Source organism: Gopherus flavomarginatus, chromosome 11 (genome assembly GCF_025201925.1).
Source record: "Gopherus flavomarginatus isolate rGopFla2 chromosome 11, rGopFla2.mat.asm, whole genome shotgun sequence".
Classification (NCBI taxonomy): Eukaryota; Metazoa; Chordata; order Testudines; family Testudinidae; genus Gopherus; species Gopherus flavomarginatus.
In genome coordinates, this window is record NC_066627.1 from 492840 (window position 1) to 510349 (window position 17510).

The following is a 17510-nucleotide window of genomic DNA, read 5'->3' on the forward strand; positions in this document are numbered from 1 at the left end:
CAGTGAGCAATAAGCTCCCAACTCCCTTAGGCTCCTTTGAAAATCTCTGTATCCAAAGCGACTCAGGTAATCACAAGCCTAATTGCTCTTGTCTTCCAATAAAAAGAAGGCTCCGAAGGGTCAAATTTGAAAAGGTATTTAGGGACCTAAAGATACAGAGAGACACTAGGGACCAGATTTGTAGAATTACGTAAGTGCCTACAGAACTTGCTGATGCCTAGTAGGATTTTCTAAAACCCCCCGCTCCCATTGGCTTCCCTGGAAGTTAAGGTCCTAGCTGCATTTGGAAACCTCATTAGGCACCTGCCGTCTGAGTCTTTGGGCTCCCAAATGCTGTTTTGACCAGAGTATCAAGTCAAAGTCTGGGGCCCTGTGGATGTCCCTGTTGGGAGGAGAAATTACAGTTACAGATTAGCAGGGGGCATCTACTCTGACCCCCTGTCAAGGTGCAGGATTTGCGGGCTTGGTAATTGTATAAAGGGAAGGGTAACCACCTTTCTGTATACTGTACTATAAAATCCCTCCTGGCCAGAGGCACAAAATCCTTTTATCTATAAAAGGTTAAGAAGCTCAGGTAACCTAGCTGGTACCTGACCAAAAGGACCAATAAGGGGACAAGATACTTTCAGATCTGGGGAGGGGGAAAAGGGCTTTATTTTGTCTGTTCTTTGTCTGTCCTGTGTGCTTGCTGGAGTCAGACCAAGGAAGCAAGTGATCCAACTCCTATAGCGTTAGTAAGTATTTAGCAAGGAAAGGCGTTAGTTTATTTTTATTTTGGTTTGTGTTTTCCTTTGTGTAAGAGGGAGGTTTATGCCTGGTTTTGTAACTTTAAGGTTTTGCCTAGAGGGGGGATCCTCTGTGTTCTTGAGTCTTTTGTTATTCTGTAAAGTACTTACTTACCCTCCCGATTTTACAGAGATAATTCTTTTACCTTTGCTTTAATTAAAATTCTTCTTTTAAGAACCTGATTGATTGTTCATTGTTTTAAGATCCAAGGCTTTAGGTCTGTGTTCTCCTGTACCAATTGGGGAGGAGATTATTCTCAAGCATCCCCAGAAAAGGGGGTGTGGGGGCTTGGCGAGATATATGGGGAAGGTAGGGCTCCAAGTGGCCCTCCCTAAATGTTTGCTTAAATCACTTGGTGGTGGCAGCATTACTTAATCCAAGGTATCAGAGAGAAATTGTGCCTTGGGAAGTTTTTAACCTACGCTGGTAGAAATAAGCTTAGGGGGTCTTCATGCAGGTCCCCACATCTGTGCCCTAAAGTTCAGAGTGGGGAGGGAACCCTAACAGAAATAGGTATTTATTTGCTGTGATTTTATTGATGTACAGAGAACGTGCAAAGTCCTGTAGCTCTCAATGCAGAAGGAATAAAACAGCAGGAAACAGATTTTCTTGCTTCTGCCAACACCAGGTTACGAAGGGCTTTCCCTGGCTTTCCCCAGGGACCTGCTGTGCACAGAACACAGGCTGCTGCTTGGCTTTCAGTGTCTGCTCTGTTCCTGTCTGTTTTCAGTTTCTCTGTGTTCTACCCCCACTCCCGCGCCCCACAGGCATCATTTCAGAAAAATCGGTGTGTGTGTGTGTGTTGGGGGGAGCTGTGCGAGCACAGAACATTCGATGTGATTCTATTATATCCTGCAACAACTGGGAGCACCCAGGGAAAGTCTGCAAGGAGGCAAGCCAAGGTTCTGGGGACTGTTTACAATATCCACTGGAACCGCCCCACCCCAACTGGGCAGCCTCTATTAGACTTTGTTTTAGGTGGAGTCCCTTAAGCGTTTCTCTCTTGAGTGAAGGGCATGTTCACACATCAGTTCGAACAAGGTTTTAGCTCAGCCCATAACAAGATTTCCCCCATTTATAAGGACACCTTTAAAAATCTGGTCCAAAGTCGCTTTGAAAAATGGTACTTAGCCTTTAAGTCATGAAGGCACTGTTGAAAATTGTACCCCAAATCCCCAGGAGTGTAGTTCCACCTGCTCTGATGTAATTCTAGAGTAGCTCCATAACTGTACCGGAGTGACTCTGGAGCTACTGCACGGCTGTGAGTGAGGGCCCAGTTTCACCCTCTCATTCTGTTAATGGCTTTCAGCAAGCACCATTCCATCATAAAAATAACACAACTTAGGCCTGGTCTACGCTACGACTTTAGGTCGAATTTAGCAGCGTTACCTCAATTTAAGCCTGGACCCGTCCACCAGACAAAGCTCTTTTTTTCAACTTAAAGGCTTCTTTAAATTGATTTCTTTACTCCACCTCCAATGAGGGGATTAGTGCTGAAATCGGCTTTGCCGGGTCAAATCTGGGGAAGTGTGGATGCAATTCGATAGTATTGGCCTCCGGGAGCTATCCCAGAGTGCTCCATTGTGACCGCTCTGGACAGCACTCTCTACTCAGATGCACTGGCCAGGTAGACAGGAAAAGGCCTGCAAACTTTTGAATCTTATTTCCTGTTTGGCCAGCATGGCAAGGTGCAGGTGAGTGCAGATCTCATCAGCAGAGTTGACCATGGTGGAGTCCCAGGGTCGCAAAAGAGCTCCAGCATGGGCCGAATGGGAGGTATGGGATCTGCTCGCTGTATGGGGAGACGAATCTGTGCTAGCTGAACTCTGTTCCAGTAAACGAAATGCCAAAACTTTGGAAAAAGTCTCAAAGAGCATGAAGGACAGAGGCCATAACAGGGACACAAAGCAGTGAGTGTGAAAATTAAGGAGCTAAGGCAAACCTACCAAAAAAACAGAGAGGTAAATGGCCGCTCTGGATCAGAACCCCAGACATGCCGCTTCTACGCTGAGCTGCATGCCATGCTAGGGGTGGAGCCACCACTATCCCAACCCTGTGCTTTGACACCATCAATGGAGAATCACGCAACACGGAGGTGGGTTTTGGGGATGATGAAGATGATGACGAAGAGATTGAAGATTACTCACAGCAAGGAAGTGGAGAAACCAGTTTCCCCAACAGCCAAGATATGTTTCTCGCCCTGGACCTGGAGCCAGTACCCCCGAACCCACCCAAGGCATGCTCATGGACCCTGTAGGCAGAGAAGGGCCCTCTGGTGAGTGTACCTTTGTAAATATTACACATAGTTTAAAGGCAAGCGTGTTTAATTATTATTCTGCCCTGACATTCATGGCCAGTACAGCTACTGCAAAAGTCCTTTAATGTATGGGGATGGAGCGGAAATCCTAGTGTTTGCTGGCATTCAGACAACATGCATTCCTTATCTTTCTCTGTGTTATCCTCAGGAGAATGATATAATTCATGGTCACCTGGTTGAAATAGGGTTCTTTTATTAAGGGGACATTCAGAGGTACCCATTTCTGCTGGGCTGTTTGCCTCTAGCTGAACAGAAATATTCCCTGCTGTTAGCCACATGGTGCGGGGAGGGGTGCAGTGATCATCCCAGAGAATAGCATGGTGGGCAGGGGGGGAGGGGTTATTTGGGTTTGTGCTGCATGAAAAGCCACAAACTGCAGCCCTTCCTTTTAAATTGCAAACCCATTTTAAATGGCCAACCCAATGGCCGCTTGGTATGGGAAATGAGGGCGCTGCTGTTTGAAACTATTCCCAAATGTTATGAAAGTTAAAGAAGCCAAAAGACGGTGACTTACCGTGACTGCCTGCAAGCCGAATTCTGTTGCCTGGCACTGCAGGAGTGATCTCTCACACCACACCAGCAGGCCCTCAATATAAGAGGCAAAATGCTACCTTGTAACGTAAGCACATGTGCTGTGTAATGTGAACAGCAAGGTTTAACTGGAAAGAATGACCCCATTGTTCTCTAAAATGTGTCTTTTCCTCCACCAATCTCCCTTTTCCCCCAGCAGCTGCAAATGTTTCTCCTTCGCAGAGGCTAGCAAAGATTAGAAGGCGAAAAAAATGCATTCGAGATGAGATGTTCTCAGAGCTACTGCTGTCCTCCCAGACTGACAGAGCACACCAGAATGCATAGAGGCAGATGATGTCAGAGTGCAGGAAAGCACAACAGGAATGCGAGGAGAGCTGGTGGGCTAAAGAGGGTAGGTGGCATCAGCTTGTTGACAGAAGGCAAGAGTCGATGCTCCGACTGCTGGAGCATCAAACTGCATATGGTTGAGCTGCGGGAAAGGCAGCAGAAGCACAGACCGCCACTACAGCCCCTGTGTAACCAACCACCCTTCTCCCCAAGATCCATAGCCTCCTCACCCAGACACCCAAGAACATGGTGGAGTGATGTCCGGCCACCCAGCCACTCGACCACAAAACATTGCCCAAGCAACAGAAGGCTGGCCTTCAATAAGTTTTTAAGTTTAAGTTTTAAAGTGCGCTGTGGCCTTGTCTTTCCCTCCTCCCCAACTCCACCCTGTGCTTCCCTCCGCCCCCACCCCTCCTGGGCTACCTTGGCAGTTATCCCCCTATTTGTGTGATAAATTAATAAAGAATGCATGAATGTGAAGCAACAATGACTTTATTGCCTCTGCAAGCGGTGATCTAAGGGGGGAGGGAAAGGTGTTTAGCTTACAGGAAAGTAGAGAGAGCCAAGCGAAGGGGTGTTCATCACAGAGAAAAAAACAGAACTTTCACACTGTAGCAAGGTCAGTCATGAAACTGGTTTTCAAAGCTTCTCTGATGCACAGTGCGTCCTGCTGTGCTCTTCTAACTGCCATGGTGTCTGGCTGTGCGTAATCAGCGGCCAGGCGATTTGCCTCAACCTCCCACCCAACCATAAACGTCCCTCCCTTACTCTCACAGATATTGTGGAGCACACAGCAAGCACTAATAACAATGGGAATATTGGTTTCGCTGAGGTCTATCTGAGTCAGTAAACTGTGCCAGTGCACTTTTAAACATCCAAATGCACATTCTACCACCATTCTGCACTTGCTCAGCCTGTAGTTGATCAGCTCCTGACTACTGTCCAGGCCGCCTGTGTATGGCTTCACGAGCCATGGCATTAAGGGGTAGGCTGGGTCCCCAAGGATAACTACAGGCATTTCAACATCCTCAATGGTTGTTTTCTGGTCTCGGAAGAAAGTCCCTTCTGCAGCTTTTGAAACAGACCAGAGTTTCTGAAGTCGCGAGTGTCATGTACCTTTCCTGGCCATCCCACGTGGATGTTGGTGAAACGTCCCTTGTGATCCACCAGTGCTTGCAGCACCATTGAAAAGTACCTCTTGTAGTTTATGTACTCGCTGGCTTGGTGCTCCGGTGCCAAGATAGGGATATGGGTTCCATCTATCAGCCCACCACAGTTAGGAAATCGCATTTCAGCAAAGCCATCCACTATGACCTGTACATTTCCCAGAGTCACTACCCTTGATATCAGCAGATCTTTTATTGCATGGGCTGCTTGGATCACAGCAGCCCTCCAGTAGATTTGCCCACTCCAAATTGATGCCTGACTGACTGGTAGCTGTCTGACATTGCAAGCTCACCACTTGCTTCTCAACTGTGAGGGCCAGGGCCGGCTCCAGGCACCATCTGAGCAAGTTTGTGCTTGGGGCAGCAGAGTCTATGGGGCGGCTTCTGCCTAAACCTTGGGAGGCAAGGCCATTTTTTTCCGCTTCTCCTGCCACCCTGTAGGGGGCGGCGGTGCAGAGGAGGGTAGCGCCCTGCAGCAAACTTGGCAGGGCAGCCCGCGTCCTTCCCTCCCCGCCGACCAGAGCCACACTGAGCCCTCCGGGCAGGCAGCGCAGCGGTTGGGGCCACGTGGGGAGCACCCGGCTGAAGCACTGGCTGCCCCCCTTCTCTCTCCCCCCCGCTCCCTCCCCTTCCCTCCTATCAGACCGGGGCACACTCTGCAGCAAAGGAAGTCCCCTGGCTCCGGCCGCCCTGTAGAGTTTTTTGTTTTGTTTTTCCCCTGCTTTGCCAGCTGCGCCGTTGTCCCCCTCCTTTGCTGTTCCAGTCTTGCCATTTTTGTGTTGTTCCCCTCCCCAGCTTTGCCGCTCCAGCTGCGCCGTGTTCCCCCTCCTTTGCTGCTTTGGTGGACGTGCTCCCCCACCCTTTTTTTTTTTCCATTGCTTGGGGCAGCAAAAAATCCAGAGCCGGCCCTAGTGAGGGCTACTCTCATCTTGGTATTCTGGTGCTTCATGGCAGGAGAAAGCAAGTCACAAAGTTCCATGAAAGCGCCCTTACGCATGCGAAAGTTTTGCAGCCACTGGGAATCATCCCAGACCTGCAACACTATGCGGTCCCACCAGTCTGTGCTTGTTTCCTGGGCCCAGAATCGGTGTTCAACAGCACAAACCTGCCCCATTAACACCATGACATGCACATTGCCAGAGCCCGTACTTTGCGAGAAGTCTGTGTCCATGTCTATGACCTCATCAGTCTCGTCAGCGCTGTCTCCTCCTCAGTTGGTTTTGCTTTGTCAGGTTCTGGTTCTCCATATACTCCATGATACTGTGCATGGTGTTTACAGTGCTCATAATTGCCGCTGTGATCTGAGTGGGCTCCATGATCCCAGTGCTATGGCGTCTGGGCTGAAAAAAGGCACGAAATGTTTATCTGCTCTGACAGAGGGAGGGGCGACTGACAACATGGCTTACAGGGAATTACAGTCCACAAGGGGGTGGCTTTGCATGACGGAGAAACACAAACAACTGTCACACACAAAAATGGCCCCTCAAGAATTGAACTCAAAACCTTGGGTTTAGCAGGCCGTTGATTTCACAGAAGGCGGGAGGAAGAAAATGAACACAAAACAAATCAGGTCTATTTCTTGTTTTGATCCAGTCCATCTATCTTTTACATCTTTAGGGTGGCAGCAGACGGTACAGTTTGACTGCTAGCCAGCCATTGTCATCTCCTGGGTGCTCAGAACGAGTCTGCCCAGGCACCCGTGACTGACCTCACCAAGGTCAGTTAAAAGAGCACCCAGGAATATGACGATGATGGCTACCAATCGTAACGCACCATCTGCTGCCAAAAGGCAAGGAGCTGCTGCTGTGTAGCAATGCAGTCCCACATTTGTCAGCACCTAGGAGATGTACGGTGATGGTCAGCTGTGCGGGCTCCATGCTTGCTGTGGTATGGCATCTGCACAGGTAATCCAGGAAAAAAGGCTCTAAACCATTGTCTGCCATTGCTCTCATGGAGGGAGGGAGAGGGGAGCCTGATGGCATTTCCCCAGAATCACCCACAACACTGTTTTTGCCCCATCAGGCATTGGGATCTGAACCCAGAATCCCAATGGGCAGCGGAGACTGCAGGAACTGTGGGATAGCTACCCACAGCTACCCACAGTGCAACGCTCCAGAAGTCAACGCTAACCTCGGTACTGTGGACCGCAGACTTAATGCACTTAGAGCATTTTTGGTGGGGACGCACACAATTGACTGTATATAAATGATTTAAAAAAGCCAAATTCTATAAATTCGACCTAATTTCATAGTGTAGACATACCCTCTGAGTGAGCATCTTCTATCCAGCCCCATCATCCACCCACCCAACCAAAATTCTTCTGACATGTATTAATCCTCATTATCAAGTTCTACCCCCTCTGTCTCACCCTGACACCCCCTCTCTCCTCTACCCCACCATCCATCTCACCCTGACACCCCCTCTCTCCTCTATCCCCCCTCCATCTCACCCTAACACCGTCTGTCCACTACCTCACACTCCATCCATCTCACGCTGACGCCTCTTCTTCTCTACCCCACCCAGGGCTGGCTTTAGGCCTATTCCACCAATTCCCCTGAATCTGGCACCGTGCCTAAGAGGGCCCTGCGCCCAGTGATAATGCCTTCCCTGGCTAGAAGTGCCTCTTTAATTTTTAATCACCCAGCAGCACTCTGGGTCTTCGGCGGCACTTTGACTATGGGTACTTCACTAGCTCTGGGTCTTCAGTGATGCTTCGACGGCGGGTCCTTCAGTGCCACCTAAGACCTGGAGTGAGTGAAGGACCCACCGCTGAAGTGCTGCCGAAGACTCGGAGCACCGCCCAGTGAGTACAAGCCCCACGTGTTTTTTTCAGTCATCTCTACTGGGGCCCCATCGAAACTGTTCGAATTGGGCCCCGCACTTCCTAAAGCAGGCTCTGACCCCACCCTCCATCTCACCCTGACACCCCCTCTCTCCTCTACCCCGCTCCATCCATCTCACCCTGACACCATCTCTCCACTACCTCACCCTCCATCCATCTCACTCTAACACTCCTCCTCTACCCCACACTCCTTCTCACTCTGACACCCTCTCTCCACTACCCTACCCTCCATACATCTCACCCTGACACCCCTTCTCCTCTACCCCACTCTCCATCTCACCTTCACACCCCCTCTCTCCTCTACCCCACCCTCCATCTCACCCTGACACCCTCTGTCCACTACCTCACCCTCCATCCATCTCACCCTGACACCACCTCTCTCCTCTACCCCACCCTCCATCTCACCCTGAGACCCTCTGTCCACTACCTCACCCTCCATCCATCTCACCCTGACAGCCCCTCTTCTCTACCCCACCCTCCATCTCACCCTGACACTCCCCTCTTCTACTTCACCCTTCATCTCACCCTGACACCCTGTCTCCTCTACCCTACCTCCTCCATCTCACCCTGACACCCTCTGTCCACTACCTCACCCTCCACCCATCTCACGCCGACACCCCCCTCTCCTCTACCCCACCCTCCATCTCACAAACACACACCTTCTCTATCAGACACTCCTCTTCTCTATCAATCCTGTCACACCTCTCTCCAGGGAGATCCCTGGACCTCCCTACATGTCCCCAACACCCCCTCCCCCCAGTTTCATGCAGTGTTGCCAATTTAGTTGTTGGTTGGAAATTTGAATTAAAATTCAAACATTCATACACACTTTAAAAGCATGCACGGTATGTGAGAAAATACTTGTACCTGAGAAAGCATAATGGGTTTGAAAAGTATGACCAAAGAGCAGCTTCCTCATACAGCTGTTATTTATAACAATGTTGGCACATTCGTTTTGACTATATTGGCCTAGCTAATATTTTCAAATGATGATTTGTAAGCAAAGTCTGACTGAGCTCTCCCTGACAGCTAGTGCGGAGCTAGGGGAGGAGGAAAGGCTTCAGGACCAGCCTGTATTTACATGAACTCATCCACTCTGCCAAGGTGTCCAGCAGACAGAGCTGTGCTGCCCAAGTGATCGATTTTGGCTGATGTTGGGTCACAAATCACTGAAGTGTTAAATGTGGGATCATGAAATGTTGTTCTCCTTATTGTCTGAGTAAAGGGCAGCAGAACGGTATGTAGCCTAACTGCATGAGAGGGTCTCCCTCAGTGCTTAATTTGTGTCAGGACTCAGCCCCGGCACCTCTAGGCTCGGCGGTTCATAGCCCTGGGACCTCTGGGCTTGTGACATCAGTTACGAAAGTAACAAACTTGCTTGAGCTGTGACACCTCTTTCATTACAAATTAAGCACTGGTGACTCTCGACTGAACTGCACTCGCTAAGCGGGGGATTTGGATGCCAGATCGCAGTGGAGGGGGTGGGGAGGAGACAGGTGTTTTGCTTGGTGGGGTGGGCGCTGCCTAAGAGTCACAGGCACTATTTGACCTGTCCCTCTCCACTGTTTAAAGACAGAGCTGATTAGGCTCCATAGAGAGTCTTTTGGTTTGTTAAGTTACCACTGAGCTGAAATCACTGATAATCAGGCCTAATTGCTTAGACATGCTGCAGGACAGCGTTTCTGTGGAGGAGACAGCCCGGACGGCACTAACAGGGAGGTTCTCCTGCTGAGAGCTCAGCTATCATCACTGAGAGCTGTTGGAACCTCGAGAGACCAACTCCCAGAGGTCACAGTGACAGGTGGCAGCAGAAGGTGACAGTGCAGGGACATGGGATGAAGCAATAGAGTGAACGATGGCATGACAAACAATAGCGGCCAAAGCATTGGACTATGTTTTAGTGACTTTGCTCCAGAATGCTAGATTTGCGACTGGGAAACTTGTATAAATACTGTCACGGAGTCACGGGGCGATGCTCTGGAACTGCTCCCCACCAAGCCAGTCAGGACTTTGGGGAGCCTCCTCTCCCTTGGAGCAGACTTGTTCAGGGCAAGAAGCTCACATGTCTTCACCTCCTGGGTCTCTCCTTGGAGCATCAGCATCCTCTGCCCCTCCCTGCTCTTCCCACAGCGAGCCTGCCCCAGCGGGGTCCTGGGGAAGCCACAGGGTCCTGCAACCTCACTTTGCAGTCAGACGTGAATCAGCCAGCCAGTAACACAGAGGTTTATTCGATGACAGGAACAGGGTCTAACACAGAGCTTGTAGGTACAGCGAACTGGACCCCTCAGCTGGGTCCATTCTGGGGGGCAGTGAGCCAGACCCCCCACATCTGCCCTCCACTCCTCGACCCCAGCCAGCTCCAGACTAACAACCCCTCCCAGCCCCTCCTCTCTGCTCAGCTCCTTTCCCGGGCCAGAAGGTCACCTGATCCCTTTGTCTCCAACACCTTCAGCTGGCACCTTTGCAGGGGAGAGGCCCAGGCCATCAGTTGCTAGGAGACAGAGTTTCAGGCATTTAGGTGCACTGGCCCTTTGCTCTGCCAGATACTTAAGAACTGCCTAGGGGACACTGAGGCACCAACACAGTATTCAGAGAAAACATTAAGAACATTCCCAGTTCATCACAAATACATTTCCCAGTAGGCCAAGATTTTTAAAATGCATTATTTGCCAAGGTCATTACCTCACATAGTTGCTATCTCAAGAGGTCATTTTCTTGGGGAGTTTCTGTACTAAACTTTTTGATTATTATAATTATTTTTATGTAAGAATGGACATATTAGGTCAGACCAATGGTCCATCTATACCCGTATCTGGTCTTCCAACTGTGGCCAGTGCCAGGTGCCCCAGAGGGAATGAACAGAACAGGGAATCATCAAATGATCCATCCCTTGTCATCCTCTCCCAACTTCTGGCAAGTATGGTGTTGCATTCCTGCCCATCCTGGCTAATAGCCACTGATGGACCTGTCCTCCATGAAGTTATCTAGCGTTTTTTTTTAATCCTCTTATAATTTTGGCATTCGCAACATCCCTGGCAAAAAGTTCCATGGGTGACTTGTGTGAAGAAATACTTCCTTTTGTTTGTTTTAAACTTGCTGCCTATTAATTTCATTGGGTGACCCCTGGTTCTTGTGTTAAGTGAAGGGGTAAATAACACTTCCTTATTCATTTTATCCACACCAGTCAAGATTTTATAAGCCTCTATCATATCCCCTCTTAGTTGTCTGTTTTCAAAGCTGAAAAGTCCCAGTCTTTTTAATCTCTCCTCATGTGAAATCTGTTCCATACCCCTAATCATTTTTGTTGCCCTTCTCTGAACCTTTTCCAATTCCAATATATCGTTTTTGAGATGGAGTGACCAGACCTGCATGCAGTATTCAAGATGTGGATGTACCATGGATTTATATAGTAAAAGTTGAGGAGCTTGGTTTGCCAGACTGAACAGCTAGGCCAATACTGACAATCTATATGAAAAGGCTACAAAACACCATGCCTCTGGACTGCATCAACATGCAGAAAGCCTTATAAGCCAGTCAGTGTCAAAGCCAGTTTTAGAAGAACTTAATGAGGCTGTTAACTCAGTTTATGTGAACCAACATGGCTGTTGCATCATACTTTCTATTTAAGCAAGAGATACCACACACTACAAACTGGACACCAATGATAAGTGCATTGTCACTTGCTAATCCTGAAGTTGGACACTGGTTTCAAACAAGACTGGCAAATGCTTGCTATCTTTCTGAAAAAACTCAGCTGACTCTCTAGAAGCATGCGGTGTAACAGTGACTCAGCAGATGAAAAAGTGAAGAACTTCCTCACCACATTCAAAACATGTGCATACATGGCTGATGAAGCACCAATGCAAATAGACATCAAATATTAAGTCGTTGCATATGTTATCTTGATGTCCGTGGGAGGCCAGTAGATGCATTTCTCGATGTTCGGGTTATAAAAGACATATTAGCTGCATCTGTGGCATCTTAGAAGAGTTAAATGCTTGTAAATTGAACCCCAGACAGATGGCTGCTTGTGCATTTGATGGAGCTACAAACTTCTCTGGAAGACATACTGGAGTAGAAGCTTTGCTTAGAGAAAGTGTAACTCTAATCTCAACTATACGCACTGCAGAGGCCATGTACTTCAGCTAGTGCTAGTACAAGCTGCAGAATCTTCAGAAGACATTAAAGCACCATAAATTTAATGGCTTTTTATACTCTTTTTTTCAGCAAGAGTCCAAAAGGACTGAACATTTTGGAAACAAATAGAAGATACACTGGGATTGAAATTCAAATTAGTCCAACCTGGGAAAACCTGCTGGCTTTCTCATGAGTGATTCTTGGCTGTTGTCTTAAAATTACTTCAACCATTATTACTGACTTTGGAAAGTATCTACCAAGATGGGATGGATCTAAGCAGTGAGGCTGGTGGACTACTTTTGCTACTATGTTCAGAGAAGACTATTGCCATTCTCTCTCTTGTAAGTCTACTGTTGAAACCACTTGGGTCATTAAACAATGCCATCCAGGCATCTGTTACAACAGTAGTAGATCTGTGTCCAGCAATAAAAGCTACCCTTGGATCTATCAGAGAGCTATCCATTGAAAAAGTACTGGAAGAAGCAAAGACTTCAGTCCAAAAGTTGACTAATGAAGGTACTTATATTGACTCCTTAAGTGAAAGGTACAAGAAGTGTTTGTTAAGCCAGCTGAAAAAGTACACAGACTTGATTCTTACAAATCTACAACAGCGATTTCTGGATTCTACTCAACCTCCATGTAGCTTTTACAGACTGCTTTCCTATACAACACCTACAGTTGAGTGGAGTGAGGCACCATCTGCAATAGGGCTGCTATGTGATGAGGACAGAATAGAGAATTTTGAACACAGGATGGAATAGCATATGATGAACGAATGAAGATTTAACTTCAACTTCTTTATCATCACTAGTGGCTCGACCTGATCTTTGTCCTGTTTCCTGAAAAAGGTAGGAATTCATCTCTTGCTCCTCCCCGTCATGACAAGTAGTTGAGCGTTCTTTTTCCTGACTGAATAGAATTTTGTGTTCTGAAAGAAGTTGCCTTCTGCCTGATCATGAGCATATCATGAAGGACTGGAAGTACCAGACACACAAGGAGCCACCAAAGAGTGCAAAATTACAACAAGAGACCAAGAAGGATGTAGATATAGTGCTTCATAGTAGGCTTAAGTAGCCAAGTTTAATTTGTGTGATGATTTTAAAACATAAGTTAAATCTAATGAAATGGTTGTGAAACATTTTTCAGTTTTTACTCTGGTGCCATACAGCCCACCTTTTCCCTAACAGTCTCAACCCTTGTCGACCCTCACCCTTCCCCCAAATATTCCAACACTCTCCCTAATTTCAATTCCTGGGGAAAACACTGCTCCCCTCCCACCCCCCATCACCCTTGGAAACACCCGGGGCAGTCACTGGATGGGGGCTGGAGAAGGGGATTTACCCCTAGGGTTCCCTAGAAGTTTCAAGCCCACTGAATCAATTATCTTGCTGGTTTTCTCTCCTAGTGGTCCTGGGCAGAGCCAAGATCCAACAGCCGTGGTCCTCAGAAGTTTTGGATGGAGACGAATTGAACCTGACCTGCTCCCACCATGCCGCCAAGGGGAGTGACAGCACAATCTGGTACCAGCAGCTCCCAAACCCAATACCCCAGTTTGCACTTACCGGATACAAGGAAACCATTAATAGCCCCGAACCGAAGGGAGCTCTGTACATCTCCGCTGACAAAGTGTCCAGCACACTGGCCCTGCACCGTGTGAGGCTGGTGTATTTCTGTGGTGTGCTGTGGTGTATTTCTGTGATCAGAGCAACATGATGTGATAACCAGTGGGCAGCCCCCGGGCAATAAATATCCCACCCCTACTCCAGGGCTGAGTGTGTGTGGGGGGGTGGTGTGAGCAGATGGTGAGGAACTCTTCTGTGGATGTGGGGGAGAGAGAGGACCAGGGAGAACAAAAAGGGAGGAATAGAACAATTAGGACCAAATTTACAAAAATGTCTCTATGCGCCTAACTATTTATGCATGTGACTACTGAGATGTGGTACTTTGGAAAATTTCTAAGAAGTCCGCCTTAAGAGGGAATGAAGAACAATAAAGGGAAGAGTAAACCATGGAAGTAAATAAACTTTTCCAAGACATCAGCAAGCACATTATCTAGATGGATAGATATGTTATCTATCCAACTATCTATCACCATATACCTCCATCTCTCTCTCTCACTCCCCAATGCACCCCATCTATCTATTTATTAATTACTAGGTGTGATGCAGTAGGGACTGTCTGTGTGGGGAGTGGGAGAGCAGGGGAGGACTTTAGGAGATGGACGATGCCAGAGCTTGTAACCTGAGCTAGGTAAGGGAGGGGAAAGGTCAACACCTTTGCCCGGGAAGGGGACAAAGGAAGGGAGTGGCAGGAGGGAAGCAGTTTGAGTTTGGGGCTTGGGGCTGTGTGGGCGGAATTCAGGGTATCCTAGCTAGGATCCAAGCACCCTGAAAGCCCAGAAGGACTCGGTGGAGGGGTCCTGACTGTGCCTGCAAGCCCTGCTGTAACCTGTGTTCCTGTTGTCCAATAAACCTTCTGTTTTACTGGCTGGCTGAGAGTCACTGTGGGTCCCAGGAAGAGGGGTGCAGGGCCGGACTCCCCCACACTCCGTGACACTAGGCAGCAGACAAATCAAACACAAAGAAATATTTCTTCACACAACGCACAGTCAACCTTTGCCAGAAGATGTTGTGAAGGACAAGACTATAACAGGGTCAATAAAGAACTAGGTAAGTTCATGGAGGACAGGTCCATCAATGGCTATTAGCCAGGATGGGCAGGGATGGTGACCCTAGCCTCTGTTTGCCAGGGACTGAATGATAGGGGATGGATCACTCCATAATTGCCCTGCTCTGTTCATTACCTCTGAAGCACCTGGCACTGGTCACTGTCAGAAGACAGAATAGATAGACCTTTGATCTGACCCAGAGTGGCCGTTCTTATGTTCTTATCTATCTATCTGTCCCCGTATGCACCCATCTATCTATCTCTCCATCCATCTGTCTATCAAAACCATCCTTGTCTTGCATCTGCGGGGTGGCCACACTGGTTACTGGAAAAGACGATTTACACACGGATTGGCTAGTAAAGCAGAATGTGATTTAATCATCTCCCACCACCTAGCGCGAATTCGGAATTAATTTGTAAGGTTTCACTGCGCAGCCCGATAACTTCCTCCCTTTCACAAGTCGCCAGTGAATTCTGCGGAGAACTCCCTTGGGGAATGTGATGGAGACAGTTTCCTGGTTTCACTTGCTGGGAACTCGGGCCGTCTCCCGCCAGGGATCGGTGCAGTACAAGCAAAAGTCGTCGCTGTTTAGACATAATGACACCCCGGTTTGCGAATTCGCCTCGCTGTTCGTGCGGGCTGGTTCCCCCGAGCCCGCCGCCTGCGCAGCCAGACGCAGTGAGGCAGTTACCCAGCAAAGCAGAGCGATACAGAGAGAGAGAAAGGTGTTTACGCTCCTCCCCGCCAGTCCCTCACACCTCCAGCTCCGGCAGCAGCATCTTTGCCTGTTCTTTAGTCCTCCCCGCTATAGGAAAGGGGCAACGCTTCTGTCTCGCCCATTTCAGTAGAGGCAAGGCAGCGAGACTAGGGCTGATCCCCGGGAGGGGCAAAGACACCGAGATTCCCCTGTGACGATGGTACCGATGCTGGGCTCGGCGCTTGTGCTGGTTTTTGTTTCAGGTCAGTAAGTTCCCAAATGTTCCAATCTCTCTCTCCCCTTCCGCGTTCTCCCTTCTGAGCTCTTCTGACCACCCCACAGTCACAGGGAGAGGACGGGGTTTGGCGACATAAAAAATTAATTCTGTGCTGCGGTTTCTCTCCTAGGCGCTTCGGGCAGAGCCGAGATCCGGCAGCCGCGCTCCGCAGAGCACTCGGAGGGAGCCGAACTGAACCTCACAGGCTCTCTCGGGTCTATCATCACTGAAACTATAGTTTGGTACCAGCGGCTCCCGAACCGAGGGCCCCGGTATATAGTCTCGGGGTACCAGGGAATCTTTAATAGCATCAACCCAGAGGGAGCTCTGCATATTCCTGAAGGCAGAAAATCCAGCACATTGTCCCTGCGCAGGGCGAGGCTGGCAGATGCAGCGGTGTATTATTGTGCTCTGAGCGACACAGTGTGACAGCCAGGGGCGGCCTCCGCACATGGGGGGGGGATGTGGGCTGTGTTTCCGGGAGGAGGGTGGAGGGTGAGAAGCAAGGGTGATCGGAGAAGAAAAAAGAAATTAATAAAACAATTAGGGCCAAATCTACAAAGGTCTCTGTGCGTCTAATTATTAACCGAGGCGACTAGTGAGATTTGATGCGTTGGCAAAGCTCTAAGAAAATCCTCTTCGGAGAGAAATCTGAAGCCCAGTAAAACGGTAAAACCATGGCACAAGCAAACCAAAAAACCCCTTTGCACATCTCCAAAGATAAAGAACACAGCCCCTTCGCTGTGCGGCTGGCAGACGCAGCCTGTCTTACTGTGCTCGGAGAGACACAGCTGGTCAGGTCTGGCAGGGTAGGGGTAAGCAGCAGGGATCCTGGGCCATGCCTCAGCAGGGTCCCTCCGGCCAGGGCTTCTGCCTCCAGGACTGGCCGGGACATGGGAGGGCAGAGCTGGGGGACTGCCCCAGCAGGGGGCTGAGAAGCTGGGGCAGGGTAGCCCCAGGGAGAGCAGAGGCCCAGAGAGCAGGATGCGGGCCCCACATGGCAGTGCCACACCCTCTATGGCCCCGCTGCTGCTGCTGCTGCTGCTTCTGGCCATCCTGCCCCAGTCCCTGGGCAGATCAGGCTGCTTTGCTCAGCCCCGGCTGTGGCAATGGGAAGTGGATGCCCTGTGGCATCTGCAGGTGGCTCCCTCTGCCATGTTGGGTGTCCCCTAGCCTGAGTGTCCCCCGCTTGGAGCCTGCCCAGCCCAGCCACAAGGTGCGGATGCTGCTCACCCGCGGCATGAACCGCAGTGACCTGAGGGTGCCCTCATGCACAATGTGCTGCTGTTGCCAGGGCTGAATCTAGGCTTTTGCCACCCAAAACAAACAAAAAAAAAGATGACCAGAATGCCACCTATGAAAATATGCTGAGATCCAATGGCTGGAAACTGAAGTAGGACAAGCTCAGGCTAGAAAGTAGGTGAAAATTTTCAAGAGTGTTTCAGTTACTCATTGGACCAACTTATCTAACGAGGTGGTGGGTTCTTCATCACTTGGATGGTTCAAACCCAGACTGGAATTCTCTTTCTGAAGGACACACTATAGCTCAGGCGTAGGGAGCACTGGCTGAAATTCGCTGGCCTGCGTGATACAGGAGAGCAGATCACATGATCATAATGGTCCTTTCTGGCTGTACAAATCCATGAACCTGCTAAATAAACCCCTGGTTGTGAAGGCTGGAATTGTCACAGGTTCCTCATGGTACTAGGCACCCACATTCTATTGAAATTCAAGGGAGATTTAAGTGCCTATCTCCCAATGG

General features: G+C 49.2%; 2 protein-coding genes, 1 long non-coding RNA gene and 3 gene segments (V, D, J or C); 5 read left to right on the plus strand and 1 right to left on the minus strand.

The window, feature by feature from the left end:
* The window catches only part of LOC127031398 (uncharacterized), a 414252-nt gene that overhangs the window by 119976 nt on the left and 276766 nt on the right, over positions 1 to 17510 (plus strand). The window contains exons 2-4 of one of the 2 annotated variants that reach the window (XM_050918173.1): positions 3834 to 4025; positions 13512 to 13757; positions 14666 to 14759. In XM_050918173.1, the coding sequence (XP_050774130.1) occupies positions 3965 to 4025; positions 13512 to 13757; positions 14666 to 14759 (401 nt within the window). In that variant the 5' untranslated portion in view covers positions 3834 to 3964. The remainder of the gene's footprint in view (positions 1 to 3833; positions 4026 to 13511; positions 13758 to 14665; positions 14760 to 17510) is intronic. The other variant, XM_050918174.1, reaches the window with a different exon arrangement.
* The window catches only part of LOC127031407 (T cell receptor alpha variable 27-like), a 134222-nt gene that overhangs the window by 103449 nt on the left and 13263 nt on the right, over positions 1 to 17510 (plus strand).
* The window catches only part of LOC127031399 (T cell receptor alpha variable 38-1-like), a 130996-nt gene that overhangs the window by 32992 nt on the left and 80494 nt on the right, over positions 1 to 17510 (plus strand).
* The window catches only part of LOC127031428 (uncharacterized), a 298017-nt gene that overhangs the window by 28528 nt on the left and 251979 nt on the right, over positions 1 to 17510 (minus strand). The window lies entirely within an intron of this gene.
* Positions 15246 to 17510, plus strand: part of LOC127031402 (uncharacterized) — a 119427-nt gene continuing 117162 nt past the window's right edge. Inside the window, exon 1 of the mRNA XM_050918176.1 lies at positions 15246 to 15682. Within this exon, the coding sequence (XP_050774133.1) occupies positions 15372 to 15682 (311 nt within the window). The 5' untranslated portion in view covers positions 15246 to 15371. The remainder of the gene's footprint in view (positions 15683 to 17510) is intronic.
* Positions 15674 to 16203, plus strand: LOC127031424 (T cell receptor alpha variable 4-like). The segment is given in 2 exon segments: positions 15674 to 15734; positions 15879 to 16203. Coding segments are annotated over 2 exon segments (345 nt in total).